General features: G+C 39.6%; 1 protein-coding gene across 1 annotated transcript in view; it reads left to right on the forward strand.

Moving 5' to 3' along the window:
- Nucleotides 1-796: 796 nt before the first annotated feature.
- Nucleotides 797-20,163, forward strand: part of LOC129456285 (uncharacterized) — a 28,891-nt gene continuing 9,524 nt past the window's right edge. The window contains exons 1-2 of the mRNA XM_055222212.1: nucleotides 797-1,232; nucleotides 2,212-2,323. Coding sequence (XP_055078187.1) covers nucleotides 797-1,232; nucleotides 2,212-2,323 — 548 coding nt within the window. The remainder of the gene's footprint in view (nucleotides 1,233-2,211; nucleotides 2,324-20,163) is intronic.

Raw genomic sequence — 20,163 nt, forward strand, 5'->3', positions numbered from 1 at the left:
AACAGGTTTTCTCATTTTTCATTCTCAATGTATGGACAGGCCATGCCTCTTGTGAAAGCTCAGAACCCCTAAGAATTCCCTCATTGAGCTGCAGAGGCTGCATTAGCACTGATAATGATTGGCTGCATGTGCTGGGGTTTAGGTAGTGAGGATTCAGATCAAAGGGAATCCTTTTAGATTCAAAGCAAATTGCAACTGGTCAAATGAGAGACTGGATTATTGTCTTGAGAACCAAAAACACCATATTGTAACATAAACAACCTAGCCATCTTGTCCACTATTTTTGTAATAAATAAAATAATGACATGGTAAAAAATGTTACCAATGTCAGGCCTTATACCTGATACCAGATAGCAGTCAGGCACCTAGAGCCAAGAGCCAACTTGAAATTACTTGGCTAAATTTAAAATTGGATAAAATACTGTACTAACTTTTATAATCTTGCACATAGAATGCTGAAAAGGTTTATCAGATCCATCTGGGATGCAGGTGAGCATTAAGCCTTTTCCTGATGATTTTAGTAAAAAAATGTTAATGTTGATTTCATAACGTAATATTTTGAATAAAACAATTGACACTATAAGACTGTCTGTGTTGTCTGCGCGCGAAGCTGTTCACATTGGTGTACTTAAGAGCCTGCTAATCTTCTTAGTCTCGTTAAGTACCCTGCTCCAAACCCGCCACTGTCCAGATTGCCTCTTCCTGCCCTAGTTAAGCGTCTCAACAGACAAACAACAACAAACCCAGACTTGAGGAAAGAAAATGTGGCATGGTGCCTCCTGCGGCCCGTTAAAATATGCACCTGTCTTCATTTGGGACCAGCATTGACCGAGCGTTGGAAGAAGCTATCGTGGGTGTCCTCAACGGCAAAATGTTTGGCAGTGGAAATAAGAAGTGGTTTGTGAAGAAGCAAAGGAGACAGCAGCACTTGTGTGGAAAACGACCCTACTCTAGAAAGAAGAAAAGATGGGCCGTGAAGATCTTGAAACAAAACCGGCAGAAGATTTTGAACGAATTGGATGTCAACACCGTCCTGCCGTATCTAGTCTATGAGAAGGTCTTTTCTTTAGGGGAGTATAAAGAAATACTGTCCCAGGACACTAGACAAAAAAGGACAGAGATGTTCCTGGATTACCTGTCCTCGAAAGGTCCCACCGCATTCTGCTCCTTCTGCTCTGTCCTGGAGGAAGTGCACCCTCACCTGCTCACTTGCTTCCTACTGGATGGACAAGGTAACACTACCCATTAGCTCCTTATTACCTAAACTAACACAAAGGTCAAAAGGCCCAACAGCTGAGCTCTCACTGAAAAACATTGTGTGTCGATCTGCTAAAGCTTTTCTCCTGCTTTTGATATTTTACTTAACTGTTAACTGCCTTAACTATTTTACTTTACTTAACTTTTGTTTCATTTTCCCTGAGACACATATATACAAAAAAAAATATATAATAAATAAAAAAGGTAGACTTCTTGGCAGTAAGCTGGCGCCACAGACTAAAGGCTGCAAAAATAGCTTCTTAAATGAGAATGGCTAAGGGGATTAGTGAGCCGCCAGCCAGCGCGCCTAACTAGCCACTGACAACATATGGCCCAGACAAGGCTGCTGCTGCTGACCACACTGCTGTTCTGGGGCAGGGGTACTCAAATATAGGAAGGGTACTGCTAGTGGTACGCAGACTTGTATACGTGAATAATTATAGACCACTCTTAGTCTCTTCAGTTAGGCAAAAACTTGTGGCTTGTTGAAGATAGTCCTGGTTTAGACCTGGTTTAGATCTTTTGTAGACCTACTTTCAATCTGATGTGATCCAGCAGGGCTGTACAAAGAATTTTAATGTAGACTGAAATTCTGTAATTTCTACTAGTCAATGATACATATTTAAAAGAGGGGTCCACAACTAATCCTTTGTCAGTAAAAAGACAATGGCTATTTTTTGTGTTAAATGTCAATGATTGGTGCGTTTATGTTCAGGAAATTAATAATGAAAGACCTTTTTCCCTACTTGGTCTAGCCTACATTCATACAATCTTATTTTAAATACTTGGTAAGCTAAATAAATTCTAAGATGGAGTAAAATGTTTTAGATATTCTAGATCAATATGTGACTTAAAAAAATGCATCAAACTTCTTAGAGTCCTCTTGCAGTTTTGCCCAGTCAGCGGGATACATGTAAATGAACAGAATGTATAAATATGAAACTGGTCTTGCAGATGGTGTCCTGGGACGAGCCAAAAAAGGGGGGCCTGCTGTTCCCCTCAACAACCAAGTGGAGCAGCCCACATGCTCTCCACCTCTGTATACCGACCCCCTGTTTGACTCAAGGTAAATGCACTAACTAACCCATTACTCGCAGCGTTCAGTCTGGTGATGCTACAAAGTTTAAAAAGCTGTTGTGTTTGAACCATGGCCACTGCTCTCACAATTTAAATGGTGCCACGTAGTAAGGTTTGATTAAGATAGATTTATTTATTTACTTGTTATTTATTTATTTACTTGGGAATCTGAAGTAAAATCTAAGAGACAATCAATATAATTGTAATTGCATAGTAGGAAGCAACTAATTGACAACTCCATGAAGAAGAGAAAATTAATTAAAAATAACTAGCCTGCACTATTTCCTGTATCCCAGCAGCAGCAGGCACATAGACCATATGCTCATAAACCATTTAAGGTGTTTACAAGAAAAAAGCATTTGGGGCCCATGGATATACTTGATAGTGGTTACAATCTGCTATTACAGCTTCTAGGCTTTGAAAAAGGTTACTTTTTTTTTTTTTTTTTTTTACATTAGAAATGCCACCAGCAGTCCCCTTATTGTCTTTGACTTTCCACCTTTCAAATAAATGTATGTTTTAGGTAAATTGGAAACTGCCCCATAAAATAAATTATTGTCTTTTGTGTGTCGCTCTACCCATCGATCATTGTTTTGATATAACCTTGAGTCTCAGAGAATTCAAATGAATTAATTGAAAACATAATTGTTATGTTGTGTTGGTAACATGAAGTGCAGTTAGTCTTTCTGCAGACTAGTCATTGGAGGCTTGTGTCACTTTGTCAGGGTGTGTCATCAGTGAAGGGGGACTGGCCTTTCCAGCACAGCCAATATAGTAGAGTCTAAGGATGCACATTTTCTTCAATTAACTGTTAACGCCCTCCTTGACGTAACTGGCCATTACATTTTATATAAAGCCATGGAACTAATAACTGGATATTGCCCAGCGTATTTAATCGAGTGTTGCAATAAACAGTAAAAAAGTATTGAGAGTAAATTTAGCTGTGCAGACCTTTTTCATATTATTAAGTTCTACTTTTTGAGTCCAGCATATTGTTAAGATTTTGGGATGTGCGCATCTTGCTCTTGAACTATTCTCAACTTTGGGCAGTTGAGATGACTTGTAGTTACTCATAAATGAACCCCTAAGGTGAATACAGCATTGAAACAAGGATGAATTATTCGATGAATTATTCTTGTGAAGACCATATGGATTTAAAGTTGATAATGCACTGGGCTATGTGTATTGACTAGTGATGTATTGAATGTCTATGTAATGTGCACACATGTGATGATGTAACAAACTGTGTAAGTGTTTGACCCCAGGAGAGTACCCTTGATTCTGGTAACAGCTAGTTGACAGGGCAGACAGGCTGAAATGCTCTGTAAACCATTAAGGAGGCATCTGTAAAATATGACAGCTAAGTCAGCATGGAGACCGCTATCCCTGCTGCTTGTCTCCTGACTTGCCCCCCCCCAAAAAAAACCAAAACAAAACATACTCAACAAAGATGACACAAATAAAAAACACAACAAGCAGAATTGTCAGTCATAAATGTGCCACCGACAATGCAGCACCAATTCAAGGCAATGTAAGTTGTGTCAAATGAAATGCTTAACTTGCTAACTATTCTTATTGATTTCAATATAGTAGATATATTTTTGGAATGTTTTTACTGCTCTTGTGAGTTCTCTTGCTTGTTTCTGGGAGTCTATCACCTGATTTAAAGTGATTTGCTAAATGTGTTGAGGTCAAGTGTTGGGGCGAGGTTGACGGCGTGTTGATTTATACATAATGCGTGTTTTGCTTACTCCAAGGAGAAGTGGGACAGAAGGTGCCTGAAGTCATGCAAATTCTCCAAATTTGAGTGTTAGTGCAAGTCCTGGAATATCAGAGAGGAGTGTGAATTTGCAGCGGGGGCTTGTTATACACATGAAGTCAACTGAGGATAATGTGTGCTTGTAAACTTTGACACTGGACAAATAACAAGAGTATACTGAGTGCATCTTAGGGCTGTGTTATTAGATTGAAATGCAATGGTGACTGAATCGGTTGCAGTTATCAGTTATAGGGGCTTTTTTACAACATTTCTATCAACCAATTCTGTAAAAGCTTGTTTTTGGAGCATTTTTTGTTAAAAGGCTCCGGAGTGGAAAACACCTGTTCCAGTGTTTTGCACGGGTTTATGTCTAGACTTGTGGCACAAGTGATTCCCATTTGAAAAATTTTATTGGATGCAATTTGTGTCTCTGCCGATCAAAAAATGAAAGATCTTAGATTAAATAAAGACGTTTCTGTATATTTTTGACAATACTACAAAAAAATTATTAAGTTGTTTCTTTAGATCTGTTTGTGTTGGAGGGGGGCTCATAGTCTTCTCTATTAATGGGATACAGTGATTGTTCTTTAAGCATAGGTTTGTTTGTTTATTTATTAAGTTGGTCTTGTCTTTGTTCATGAAAATTATTGTGAAGTAAAAAAAACAATCTCCAATTGGAATCTCTCAGTATGAGAAAAATAATTGTGACGATTGATTGCCATATTGCCTAACCCATTTAAGATTTGAATTTTTTTAGTAATATGCAGTGCTGTGAAAAGGTATTTGCACACTTCCTGATTTCTTATTTTGCATCTGTGTCACTGTTTCAGATCATCAAACACATTTAAATACTAAACAAAGACAACCTAAGTAAACATAAAAATGCAGCTTTTCTGTGATGATTTTATTAAGAGAAAAATACTATCCAAACCTACATGATCCTGTGTGGAAAAAGTAAATGCCCCCCTTGTTACAAAGGTTACAAAGCCATTTCTGAATCTTTGGAATTCCAGTGAACCACGGTTAAAGCCATTATCCACAAGTGGAGAAAGTATGTGTGGTAAAGAATGGTGGATTAAAGATACAGACTCGGGGTACAGGTTTAACAGAGTTGTGAATGCCGGTTGGAGTAGCTGGTTGGAGGAAGCTGGGGGGAGTTGAACAGAGTTTATTTGCAAACACGGAAATGTAAATGTAGATTGACGGAGCAGATAGTAGAGAGCGGGGTCGAAGGCTTACGTCTTTGAGCCGGTCTTAGGTAGCGGGGTCAGAGGCTGGGGTGTTCGTACTGGTCCTGGAGAGCTTGGTTAGAGGGGGAGGTGTAGGGTACTTCCAAGGAGTGGGATCTGGCGAGAAACGATAATAAGAGCAGAGTACAGAGATCATACTCACAAAAAACTAGACTGAGCCAAGCAGACTGTACCACGGAGGATACGCGGACAATCTGGCGATGTGTATCAGATCTTTGGTCCCTTTGTGCTCCCAAGGGCTTGATCGCTCATGGACTGCAGGTGTGTAGCGGGTGGTGCCAGAGTCTCTGCCCAGCTCCATACAAGGACACAGAAGGAAGGGGGAAAGACAGCACAGAAACACAGGGCGAGACCGGGATCTTGACAGTATGGTACAGTGTTGAACCTTCCCAGGAGTGGCTGGCCCACAAAAATTACCCCAAGAGCACAGCAACGACTGATCCAAGAGGACCTGGGCAAGTTGCTCTGATTGAAGGAACCATGAACTCTGCTCTGTACCAACAAATTCTGAAGGAGAATGTCCAACTATCAGTTCGTGACCTCAAGCTGAAGCGCACATGGGTTCTGCAGCAGGGCAATGATCCAAAGCAGAGCAGAAAGTCCACTTCTGAATGGCTTAAAAACAACAAAATGAGGGCCTTGGAGTGGCCTAGGCAAAGTCCAGGCCTGAACCCAATAGAGATGCTGTGGCATGACCTTAAAAAGGTGGTTCATGCTCGGAAACCCTCCAATGTAGCTGATTAAAAAAAAAATCTGCAAAGAAGTGGGCCAAAATTCCTCCATGTCAATGTGAAAGACTCATTGCCACTGATCGCAAACGCTTGACTGCAGTTGTTGCTGCTAAGGGTGGTTCAACCAGTTATTAGGTTTAGGGGACAGTTACTTTTTTCACAGGGACCATGTAGGTTCAGATGGCTTTTTTCCCTTAAATAAAATCGGCACTTAAAACTGCATTTTGCGTTTAATTGTGAGTTATCTTTGTTTAATATTTAAGTTTGCTTGATCTGAAATGGCTAAGAGTGACAAAGGTCCAGAAAAAGTAAGAAATCTGTAAGGGGGCAACTAATTTTTCACAGCAATGTAATAACTTATTTTATGCATGATCTCCTCTGGAGAGGAAATCACAATAAAATAACTTCCAATAATGGTCTTTAATTATAGTTTTAAATAATTACAGTTGCATTGCAGTTTTGCCCATTCATAAATCTGTTCTGTATTATGTCAGAATCAGAAACTTTAAAGCCTGACTTGCATTGTTCTTTTAGTGTAAAAGTTGAGTAGATTTCCTTGACTCCTTGCACACACTTTTCTTGATCCAGTGCATTGGAGGAGATTGATTGTCAGCTGTGGAGGCTCAAAGACACACACCGAGTTTCTTAAGAAACTCTGTGGCTGAGTGGTGCTGAGTGAGGGTGAACATGCATGCTGTAATCACATCTCTCTCGTGCCTCCCACAGAGCCATGTACCACTGTAAAACCAATCCAAGCTGACCGCTGTTCTTTTTTAATGTCGACATTAAACCCCTGCGGATACACTGGAGATCTCCAACACATTAAAGAGATAACATGAGTGCTTTCTATTGTAAACATAAAACAGAGTGCAGCTGACTGGTCAAAATAATTCAACTATTGATAGGGACTGTAACAACTGTAATGTCTTGGATTATGCTGTGCATAGTATTCAAGTTTGAGTTTTTTTCTTTATATCTTCTTTTCCTTTCGCTTTCGCCAGAATGGTTAGCCCAAGGTCACTTTAGGTATGGTTTCCATGTCCATTGATTGCTATTGTGGAAGTGAAGTAAAATGTGTAAAAATTCCTTTAAAGGTGCACTATCTAACTTTTTAACTTTGCCTGCAATGTTCCACAGTGTGGCATTAATCTGATTTTTGAGACCAAGTTACAGATCAGATCTGTTGATAGAGGACCTCACCTAAAGTAAGAATGCATGTTTGTAAAGGCAAACAACTGCAATGAATAAAAGCAGGATATGTTAATATCTTATTGCAGAACATTCCATAATGAAGAAGAAATGGTTGGAGGACCTGCAAACAAAAATGTTACATAGTATACCTTTAAATACTAACAAAATAAGATGAGCAATTTGCACAGAACTGCTGTATATTGTCTTTAAAGTAACTACTTACAGTACAGGCTATTTGGGTCCCCTCTTTCTCCATTCATCAGTTGAGTCATCTGGCCTTATACAGTATGTCGCGTGTATTGTATGCGTGCTGTGATGTAATTTTGCATGACCCCATCCATAAGTGGAGAGAATGAGATGGTGCTAGCTAGGAGGTAGGAACTAGGGGGTAGGAGGAGGCGAGTGGGGGGATAGATTAGCTTGTGCTTGGAGGTTATGCTTCTGTGTGCTGCTGTCGATGACTCACCTCAAGGCTCACACTGAGAAAGCACTGCGACATGCTCTGGTCTTTTCATTACTCCTCCTTGGTGCAGTGAGTGCATTCATGTGAACCAGAGGACTTTCGATAGTCTGTGAACTTCTTTGTTTTTAGCTGCAAAAGTAATAAATCACAGTAGTGGTTCTTGGGGCTCGCATCCAGGTTTGTGTCCTAAGGGAACGTATAGCCCGAGTCCTCCAAAGCAGCGTTGATTTTTGAGAAGGACAGAAGAGAAAAGAAGGGCAGCCCCATATCTGGCCTATTTAGTCGCAAAGGAGGAGGAAGAGGGTTTTTAGTGTGTTATTGGTACACACATGTTCCGGGATGTGCGGACGTGCGGTCCATAATAAAAGGTGTCATCAGCAGCAGAGGGCTCTCATGTGAGAAGGGTAATGACAGGGCAGCCATTATGGAGGAGATGTAGAGAGGCGAGAGAGGAGATGCCAGTGTGAATCAGAGTGGTGCAGTGAAAGGTGCATGGGTTTACAGTTGGATTCAGACTGCAGCAGACTCTGACCCAGTGCTGTCTCCTCCAGGCTTCCCCCACTGACATACTACTAGTAGTGCTAATGCTATAGCTAATGCTGCTAATGGCCTTTCACAAATGTGGAATGTGTGTGCTGGTGGTGTGTGTGCATGTTAAGGTGTGTGTTATCTTTCAGAAATTACACCAATTGACTTCGAGCATTGACGCCATGTTAAAACTGTACTTGCAGTGTAAGCTAAAACAGATAGAATTTGACTATTATATTAAAGAGACCAGAAGTGAAAAGAAAGAATATTATAATATTTTAGGTGCTGCAGCATGGCCAGTGGGTTTGGATACAACAGATATTCTAGGCTCTGTGGCGGTCTTGTAAGATTATTTGCTCCAACAGTTTAGTTGAATCTCTACCCACTCTTCACTCCATTCAAATAAAACCTAACCACCAAACAACAAAACTGTTCAGTACATGACTAAACTAAGATATAACATAACCTAACAGTGTAGGGAAATAAAATTCCAAGAACAACAGACCTCTGCAAAAGGTATCATAGGTATCTTCTTAAGCCATTTCTGAATATCTCTACCAAATCCAACCAAGCCAGCAAACAAACATAATTCTGGCTTATAGAACATATAGGAATAGAATGATAGTGGCGCCTGTCTCTTGTCTCACTAAAAGTAAACATGCACAGGACTAAACCTGTACCCCACATGGTAACTTATTAGTAGCAGTCCATCTCTACTCTGATGTGTGTCCAGCATGTCCGGTAATTGGTCTGTGTAGTGTGTGCTGTGTGATAAGAGTTTGTACCTGAACAAGCTCTCCGTCAACGAGAAGTGACAGAATGCAGAGCTGGGAGTTTCACTGCTCTGTGGTGTGGTTCTGATGATTTCATTAAAGCTCTGATACTGGAGTCTATACTAACAGGAAGCACTGACATCAGTAATGTAGCAGCAATTTAATTTTGTAACTACTCAATGAATGGCTGAAATCTATGTTGGTGAAAGTGTTTTCAGATAATTTTTTCATACTTTAACTATATTTTTTAAAATATATCATAATACATAATCTTGCGCAACCTTGACTGCATTAAACTGCACTTATCAATAAATTCAGAGCTATGTTGAGCAAATTATTTTATATTCCTTTCCCATAAAATTTCCTCACAGAAGGAACAACAGTGTGCAGCATGTGCTCCCATTGTTACTTTCCAAATGAACAGGTTTAATTTGAGTGCACAGACCGCTTCAGCCGCAGGTACTGCCTGCATGTAAAATGATTTAGACATATGAGAGCGTTGGGTACGCTAAGTTTTTCATCTAATGGCCCCGCAGCGGTTTGGGCCTCCACTCAGCCAGAAGTAACAATCTGGCAACCACAAAAGAGCCTGTTTTGAAATTCAACAAAGCAGTGAACTGTAAGTATATATCCACAGCTCTGATAATTAATAGAAAATGCTAATATGGATTTTCTTTTAGCTGATTTAATTAAGTCAGTGGTTTAAAATAGACCATGAGTACAGTGGATTTACATAATTCACATAGAGCTGTCTGTTGTGGGGCATTTTTAGCAGCATGTCCCAAAGAGGATTGGTTCCCCTGGTGCATACAGAGGAACTGACAGAGCTGTTTGAACACTGATATATTTGTCGGATTGATATATTTTTATTTACTTGTTGTTTCCCAAAAATAACCCAAATATAATGCCGACATTTTGAAAAGAATTCATGATGAGAGAATCATAGTTATGGCCTAACTGATAAGTTAGCCTAACTGGTGAGCAATCCCTTCCTACTTTCTGTTATGCAGGGAGGTCTGGAACTAAGTGGACAAATCCAATTTTTGAAAATCCAATCATAGTCATTAACCACAAATTAACAATATTTAGTCCTTCACACATTGATTCATCAAAAATCCAGTGCTGTTTCTCAGTCGTTTCTACATCTTGTTCTTTTTTATTTTTTACCCCTGAGCCACTTGGATTGTTGTGACACAAACAGGCTGGGGATTGCTCTGATTGGTCAGTCCACTTGTCAGTCACTTTCATTAGAATTCTTGGAGATAAGACCCGCTCCCACACTTTTATATAGGAAAAGCAGAATGTGTCTTGGCTGTCCAGGCCATGGACCTCGACAAAAACATACACAGACACATGTCTGATGAGTTGCGAAATATAATCATTTTATCATAAAATGAGTTTCTTTCGGCCATTGTCTATATGGGTTGAATTTGGTTTAACAGATAAAAATAGACCCAGTGTGTCACAGGCCTCTTTGGACCACTCTGTCTTCTCCGCTTAAGTCTGGGAGCTCTGAGCTGAGAGAGAGAGCAGAGCAGTGTGCTCTAGTGAGTGGACGGCTGACTTCTGTAAGGCTTCAAAGTCTAGACTAATCGACTTACTGTGAAGCTTAGAAAGGCAGCAGTGTGTCAGTCTATCGAGTGAAAAACAGACCACGCCAGCCCCCATTTGTGGCTAATGACAGGTGGTGTGGGCCGGGCGAGCAAAGTCCACTGAGACGGAGCAGCTGCAGAGGGTACTGAAGTAAAAGTCTGGCTCCAACTCACAAACTATCAGCTGCCAGCATCACAACCAAAAATGTCCACTAATGATTATGTAATTTTGTTTCTTTTTAGTATTTGTTGTTATTTCTTGTGCCAGTCCCAAGCCCAGATACTTAAATAATAGGAAAGCAGGAAAACCAAAGCTACAGTGTATTCAAATTGCTACATTTAGAGGACAGATGAAAAGATACAAGATATTAAAATACACAAAACTCAAACCAAATATGTTAAAAAAATGACAATGGATTTTTTTACAGATATTATGTTCAGAGTGATATTAAGAGAGCCTCAATTGCACACAATAGTAATTATCTATTAATCAGTTGTGGCTTTAAGTTTTTATCTTGTTGATGCAATGTTTAGCAATGTTTAGCAAAAGTAATAATTCAACCAATTCATAACTTCAAGGTTAAACGTGTGCCGAAATGAAGTCTCAATCATTATTAATGCAACAGCTCTATTAATATCATCTCCTCTCACGTTCAGGTGTCTGGTACAGGAGACTGGGTAATGTAAGGAAATGGGAGCTTAAGGACATGTTGTACTACTGCTGTGTTATTCCTGTTACCTGCATACATATAGGCAGCAGCAGTAGCTCTCTCTTACTCTTTCTATACTAAAATGTATCATGCCAAGCCACATCACATGGCTGAGAACAAAACTGAGAGTTAAGCAGTGGCATGAATAGGACAAACCAGGACAAGACTAAACCAGATCTGAGCCAACACTAACTATGGATGAAGTCACCGCTTAACGAAACACAAACAGATAACATTATTAAATGTTATCCATCCTGAGAACCACAGCTATGGTACACAGCATATATATAGGCCAGGGTTATTTGACGCTGTACATGTCTGTAATGTGTGTGAACAATAAAAGGTGTCCTACTTTCAAACAAAGGGAAAATAATGTTTTTGGCCTATTTGACACAAAACACACTATATTAATGGTTTTGCTCGCCATTGTAATAGATTTTTGACCTTGATGATGTAATATCAAAAATGGTTTAGTCCTGAATTGGTCCTGGTTAGGTGTTTGTTCCAGGCAAAATCTTCTCATTTACTATAATTCAGTTGTTTTTTGAGGCAATACATATGCTTTCCCTCTTTTCCAAGTTGCCTTTGTCCTAATTTCTTTCAGTCTGATAAAAACAGTGATTTAGAACAACTGGGCTATATCACATTTTGTTTGCAGTATTACAGACAAAGTCCTGTACAATTGCATCAATGGTTAGATAAAGTGGTGTTTGGCCAGTTTCCAAAGCCATTTCTCATTAAACTGAATCTGACATTTATGTTTAACGATGCACCCGTTCATCTCGTTACCAAGACAACAGAAATGCCAGCGGTCATAGTTCAATCAGATGTACTCACAGCTCAATGACCACCTCTGCTTTTGACATGTTTGTGGAGAAGTAGCTAATACAAGACAAAACGATAACAGTAATCTCATTACTGGTGTGCAACAATCTCAATTAGCCTGATGAAGCCTGCCCATGAGAAACACTCTTTGTAGCAGTCCCAGCCTTGGATAAATGATTAGGGTTATTTCATCTGACATAAAACCTTTCCAAAATCCTTTTTATGCCAGTACAAGAAATTCTAATTATATTGCAACATACAAATTTCATTGTCCCTTCCATAGCTTTTGGTTTACTGGGCTATAACTAAATTTCCTTGCTTGAGGCTATGTATATAGAGTTTAAGAACTGAACTCCCCCTGCTGTTACAAAACTGTACTCCCAGCTCCCGAGATGCTTGCTTATGATAGAGGTCTATGATAAAGGGTAAATGAAGGCTTACTATTAGAAAACCTAATAGTATTGCACGCATCTTGGACACACTTATTTATATTTAGTGACACTATATTATGCACAACTGAGTAAATCTTATGCAAACCTTTAGGCTTAATACTTAATGTTACGTAATTTCAAATCGGCGTGACATCGTGAATTAGCTTCAAGTAATTACAGCTAAACTTTGCACTTCCTGAATAGATGCTACAACCAACGAGCCCCCCTCCCCACCTCACAGTCGCTCCCCTCTGACTACCCACTGTACACACTCTCCCTACCTCATACACACACACGGGGACGCCTGGACGCTGCAGCGTTTTTAAGAGAGTGTTTTCAGCCCTGGATCGGAGGCAAGGAAAGGCAGGCGAGAGCACCGAGATAATGTCCACAGTCCGAGCGTAACAGAGACGATTCCCGCGCGTAAAAATCCCTGACTACACGGATGGATCGGCGATCGGTTTGAAGAGAGAAAAGCCCGTACACGGTCAGAGTGTCATTGCAGACATGGGTCGCAGCGGTACGGCACCTTTCCCTCAGCTCCTCGGGGAGTGTTTTCACTGTCAGTCCTTCAGCACTGGAAATGGCGTTGTGATGTCGAGCAGGGAAGACGCAGCGGAGTCGGATGCCAGGGAATAGGGAGAAAGACCTACTATATGATCACCTGTGCTTTTCTTTGGGTTGGATTTTTTGTAGCGGTGGACAGTAACATGGTGAATTACCAGAAATACATTACTGTTATGCAGCTTGCTCTGGGGGTGACTGCCGTCAACAAAGAACATTGTCTTCCACCCAGGAAGCGTATGTGGTGAGTATGATCTTTAGTGCGGATAACGCTGATGATGGTAAGAATGCTAATGCGATGCAGGTTGCGAGAAAGGCAGCGTGCTACGTCAAACGGTGGAGCCGACACACAGAGAGAGGAAAATGACATAATATTCGCCCACTGCAGCCAGTCTGCACCATGTTGCAACCACTACAACCCAGTGTGGTCGATACAACTATCCGGAACGAACAGCGTGTGCGTGCGTGCCCTTCCTCTTCCATCACTTTGTAAAGTTGACTGCGTAAGATGATGTCATTGATCCTTTGTTTCTTTGCCAACTTCACGTGCTTTCGTCATGTACAGTGTGTAGCAATGCACTGCACTGCTTTAAAATGCTGGAAATGCCATCTCCACCTGAGCTATTCATGTGACAAAAACCAAGGCCGTAGTCATGGACACGGTGGTGTGGCTGGGTAACACTTCTTTTAGCATCTTTACTTTGGGTCATAATGTCAAGTCACAGTAAAATGACTGTACTGACATCACAAATATATATGGAAACTGTTAAAGAAATTGCATACCATTCTGTAGAACATAAGCTACTCCCTATTTTTATTCTGAAAACATAACACACTAGGCCAAAAAAATCTTTATCACTGTGGCTAGTCGCTATCAGTAAATTCAGTCAATGTATTTTACACCAACTATCTCTAATTGGACCTTTAAAACTCACAACTAGAGTATACTTTTTTCCTAAGCCATTAGCACTCAAACTGCAAATATGTAATATAACATCCTGTAATTGGGTGCATATCTCCATATCAACCTATAAGTAGCTAGTCTGTGCTTACAGCCTTGGTATCTCTACATCTCCTTCCTACTTCCTTGTAACCACTGAAAAAAAGCATATTGCATGAAACCTTGTCTTGTCCTTGTTCCACTTCCTGTGTCATACCCTTGGTCTTCTCTGTACATCTCTCATTATATCTATGTACATTAAACATTTCATACCATACTTGCAGCATGTCTTGTGTTCTCTCTTCTTCCTGTGTCCTCATTGTGCCTTTTGTACTAAAAACTAAACGTTGCCGTCACCATCTCTACCTCCATCTTTCTCCTGAGATTTTGTTCACCATTTGTTTACACACATTTTCCTCTTATAAGCAAATCGCTGAAGCCTGAAATGAAACGTGTGTGTATGTATGTGTGTGTCGGGGTGTGTGGGGGGGGGGGGGGGGTGGGTGGGTGTGTGTGAGCGGCATAGTCCTCCTAATTACTGCTGGATTACCCTCCCGTTTGAAAGCAAAGACAGTTAATTAGGAGTTCAATAGGATTCAGTGGCATCCTGATAGCAATTGTCTTTTGTGAACTCGAAATGTATGGCACGGCATGGGGTTTTGACCCAGGTATAATTGAGGAACAATAGTTGGTTACTAATGGTAAAAAGGATTAGCATTGTTGACCTAAACACGGCTGTCAAGAAGGATTAGGAACTTCACTCATTTTTGGATTTTAATTTAAGTGGTGAGTTTTAGTTGTTGTTTTTCCTGCTTTTGATAATTTGTTACACACCAATGAACACCTCTGCAGCGTATTAATATGAAGTACAAATTCCTGTATTTGAAATCCATGATTCCAGGCTAAAATAATTCGCTTGTGTGTTAATGTCCAATATGATAACAGTGGCTCAGGCAGTGTGGTTATACCACAAGGTTGAGTAAGTTTGAATCTTACTCTTTCTGTAGTTCACAATAAATTGTTGTGTCCTTGGGCAAGACACTTGACCCACCTTGTAAGTTTGAATTATGTTTTAGGCCTGGTGCAGAATGGCAGGTGCTTCATGGTCTGTTATCTTACCATCATATTGTGACAGAGGTGTGAATGAATAGACCTAATTACAAGGTTTAATAGGTGTGCTATATACAACTTTTTGGTGGGTAATTTGCTACCTGCTTTTCTCCATGGAGATGCCATTGCTTTTCCTGGAATGGGCCACAGTATGGCATTAAATGTATGTATATTACATCTACTAAATTACAGATGTTTTTGTTGCTCAAAAATACCTTTTTAAAAACATACATTCTGACCTGTAACTTGGCCTGTTGGTGTCTTCTGCTGGAAATAAAACATTATATGCTCAAGGAACGTTCTTGGCAAACCAATAATATGTTTCATGTAGACAAGTAGCACCAGAAAAGCTACATAATGCACCTTCAGTCACTGGAAAATCCAATTCATTTTACAAATAAAAAAAATGTATAATTTAACAGATAAAATCAGTTCCTCTTGCCTAGTCACCAAAACAGTTACCATAATGTGCAGTGATTTTCAGATTTACTAACTAGCCAACCGTAACTGTGCACAGTTTATATTCGTAACATGTCTACTTGCATTAGTAAAATTGTAATTTACTAATTACTAATAACCTTGTATTTTCAATTTTTTTGTGTGTATTCTGTAGCCATCCACTCATGATAGTTATTGCCTCAATATAGTAGATAAGATGTTTGAGGGAGGCAAAAAACCAGAACGAGTCTTTTCTTGTCTCATCTCTTACGGTTTTGAAGCTGGTTTTCCTGTTGAAGTAGATGTTTAGAGCAGAGCAGTCATGGGGACAAAAGGCTAAAGTAGTTATGCAACTCTTCAAGTGAACGGCGACCTTGTTTGGTTGAATATTTTATAACAAGAGTCAAGGGCTACAGCTATTAATACACATTAGACTCATTAGGTTGCACAATAACACTTCATATGGGTAAGGTTTAATTTAGGGAAGGCCAAGATGTAAGATTTTGGACTATTTGTCTCATTAATTTCAGTAAAGCCCTCTTAGTTGGAGCATGGAGTTGTGATATTTAACTATACAAATTGATTTGAGTGGAATTTTTCCAACATACCTAAATTGGTACCTCCAGATTTTCTGTAGTGAGTTCCACTTTATCCAATACACTTCATTTCAATAGCACATTTACAAACTAAAGCCATTTCCAAAGTCCTGTATACTGAAATTAAATCAGTTAGTTAACAAAATAAATGACACTAAACATAATATAAAAAACACAACAGATTAAAAAAATAAATAGACAGGAGGTTGTACATTGACCATTGGCCCGAGTGTACTCTGCCTTGTGCACATAGTTGTATGAAAAACCTTATTGAAAATGAGAAGAAAGATGCCATCAAATCCTATTTCATTTTCTCTAGAACATAAATTGCTCAAGTTGCAATCCATGCTGACCTTGATGCATGTAATATAACACCCACTCCAATGTGGTGGCTTATTTTAAACTGTGAATACATTAGCAATTAGCACATTGTGTAATATTCAAGTGGTATCACCTATAAATTTGTAAGAAAAGATCTTTTTACACTACAGAAATATCACAAATGCTTTTTAAGAAACACAAGATTTTGTATGTATTTTGTTTGTATTTAATTTCAAATAAGGCCATATGTTGATTTGTAAGAAACATTGAAGGAATTGTGCTATTTGTTAAGACACAATAATGTACTGAACAACAACTGTAGAAAAAAGACAAGGAAGACATTTCAGCCCGAGTCAATCCTGGAGCAAGGTCAGTCAGTGGAGTCCATTTCCCAGTGGTGTGGTTTAACCTCATGTTTGTTGTCGTTGGTGAGAATAGTCAATGAGGGACTCGTCCGATCCAATATCACTTTGTTTCTGGGGGGGGGGGGGCTCTACATTTAAGGCTATACTGTGGCAATCTTGTGCATTGAAAATAATAATAATAATAATAATAATAATAATAATAATAATAATAATAATAATATGCATGACCAATTTTAAAGAGTAAAATAAGCACATATCTGTAATAAGCCTGGCCAGTGCATTTATTTTGTTACTACATTTTTCACCATTTACTATTGACTCATTAAACCCACATTTTATTGTTGTCACTCTTGTAACGTATAATGAACATTAGAACTATTTGTCAGGGCTAAACCAGGACTAAACCACCAAATCACAATTAAAACCAGTGCAAACCACGTCTGAACTGGGTCTAAGACAGAGCTAAACCATGTATTAAACCATAATTACCACAAAAACAAGCTGAGAATAGGATGGACAATATTGTAAAAGTGTGTTTAGCATTGTACTGCATACACATAGCAAGTGATGTAGCAAAGGATTCTGTTTTGTCATAGTTCTCCATCCTCTGGAATTAAACTTTGAGCATAAAGTAATCATTTGTACTGCATAAAATGTTAAAACTAAACACGTCATAAATTCCACTTTGTAATTCACCTGTTTTTATAGAGAAATTGTTCCCTGAGGCCTGTGTTTTGTCAGAAGGTGAGATGGATACAGCTTTTTCCACAGATGAAATTGATAATTTGCTGAAATTGACCTTTTAGATCAATAGCTCCCTATTTCCATTAACAATGTGCATACTCAAATGTAAAAACACATATACTAAGCAAATTCGAAGAGTAGAGACAATTGATTTCTTTTTGCATTATCTTAACAGAGATATCCCAAATGTGTACAGTACTCTTCAAGAAGTTGTTGATGCAATTCAAACTACATACAGTAGAGTTGGGCAATGTCCATTTTTTATTATACTGCAATAGACAGTATTATCACCTGTCCCAACTAATTAAGCCAAATCAGATTTTTTTTTTTTAAGATTTCAATTTAGATTTTTACTTAAATAACACATACATTGTGTGTAAAATAGATAAACAGTAAAGAACATTGGAGGTTTTCAACTATCAGCCTCTTATGACAGCAAATACACAGATACAGCAAATACACTTATACAGCCTGTGGCTGGAATCCCCTGAGTGCATGATTTCTGCATATTTGGGCATTTCATGACTTTGGTTCAATCACATGTCTGTCCTGTCCAAGCGACTCATCTTCTGTCCTTCATGGACATGAAGAAAATAACACCCAAAGCGAGTGTGTCCTGAGTCCAGCTCCACACGGTCCACGTCCTGCACATCGCTCCAAGTCCACGTGTTAAAAAGTTATATTCTCCTTTCTTGTAGACAGAGCTGTTTGAGCCCCAACAGTTATTTTGACAGGCAAAAAGAGCCACATACGCGCTACTGGCATGATGATGAGTTCAGATGTGCAGCATAACTTTTCTGCAGCAGCAAAACAGGCGGTTCAATATTATTGCTTATTATTATTTTTTTCTAAATAAGAAAGTACATGACATTCGAAGACTTTAATTGCATTCTTCATTCTACACCCAATTAGCACTTATTTTCGAATACATCTTCCTAACTAAACTAGACTTGATATGTATTAAACAAAAACTTAATGTTCACCGCATTGTACATTTTATGTAACTGCACCGTTTCATCGGTCTCCTTGGTCATTGCTGCTTCCTGTTCCAGATCTCACAATATGGGGTCTTCACTGTGACTTCTACTGAGCGGAGATGGGATGCTGTGTTCCCGGAATCCTTCCCAAAATGATAGCGGCTCTGCTCCGTGAGCCTTTTGATGAGAAGTGAATAGCAGGCGCTCTCTAAATGAGGATAAGTCTATGCAAACAGCTGTTCCTTTTGCCCGCAGTGCTGAAAACCCTATGCCTGCGCGCACAGACAAAGATTAGCATCAACCTGACTTAATGAACTTTACACTCTGTTGAAGGCCCGCCGGGTTACCACAACAAGTTAGCTTTATGTAACCATTCTTTTTTTTTTCTGTATATGGTGGAGAAAAGGGAGCAATACGTATCAAATACAAGGCAATCCAAATCTCGGACTGCACAATATATCATAGTCAAAATCACAATTTGAGTTGGCGCAAGGCTGCAGTTATTTAGATGATAAAATCTGCTCCACAAAGAACATATTGTAGCGTTCTGGTGTAAGGAAACACGCCACATATCTTCTGGTTGTTTATTTTCTGAATACTGAGCTATTGTAGACCATAACCCACGCCAAAATAATAGCAAAACAACAGCAATCTCAACTCACTGGAGCCAGTCTCCAAAACAGACCTATAACTGACGAATAGAACCTTCACATTAAGTTGTCGGCATAGCACCCAAGTGTCACATACAACAGCAGTTACCTTAACAACAACAACAACAACAACACATAAACAGTTACAGTAACAACAAAAAGTGTCAACTCTGAACTAAACACAATATATTCAATTCAATTCAATTCATTTATTTTTGTAATGCCCAAAATCACAACAACAGTTGTCTCGAAGGGCGTTCATGTTTTGGTTGATAGGGTAAACCGGAGTACCTGGAGGAAACCCATCCAGACACGGGGAGAAACATGAAAAACTCCACACAGAAAGGCCTGGGCGACCCGGGGATTGAACCAAACCCTCTTGCTGTGAGGCATGAGTGTTGCCACTCAGCCACCGTGCTGCCTACACACAAAAACAAAACAACAGGAAAAATCAGACAAAACAAGAAAAATCGGCCAGGCAAGGAGGAGGAAGACCAGACGAGGAGGAGGAGAGCCGGGCGAGGAGGAGGAGAGCCAGGCGAGGAGGAGGGCCAGGCGGGGAGGAGGAGAGGGTCCAGCTGTCATCGGGGCATCTGAAAGTGTTACACTCCACAGGGGAGTGGGACAGGGGACAACATGTGAATAGCATTGCTGATGAGAAAATAGGACAAAGTAGAGGATAGTGCTCAGGTTGCCATACTTCCCCCAGCTAGTTATCTCCTACTGCAGCCTATCTTATCCCGGGTTTTAATGTCCCTAACTCCCTCACTAAGTAACCTGGTCATAAGCTATACCGAAGAGTAAGGTTTTAAGCCTGGTCTTAAATACAGAGACTGTGGGGGCCTGTTTAACATCAGCAGGGAGTTGGTTC

Source organism: Periophthalmus magnuspinnatus, chromosome 6, assembly GCF_009829125.3.
Source record: "Periophthalmus magnuspinnatus isolate fPerMag1 chromosome 6, fPerMag1.2.pri, whole genome shotgun sequence".
Classification (NCBI taxonomy): domain Eukaryota; kingdom Metazoa; phylum Chordata; class Actinopteri; order Gobiiformes; family Gobiidae; genus Periophthalmus; species Periophthalmus magnuspinnatus.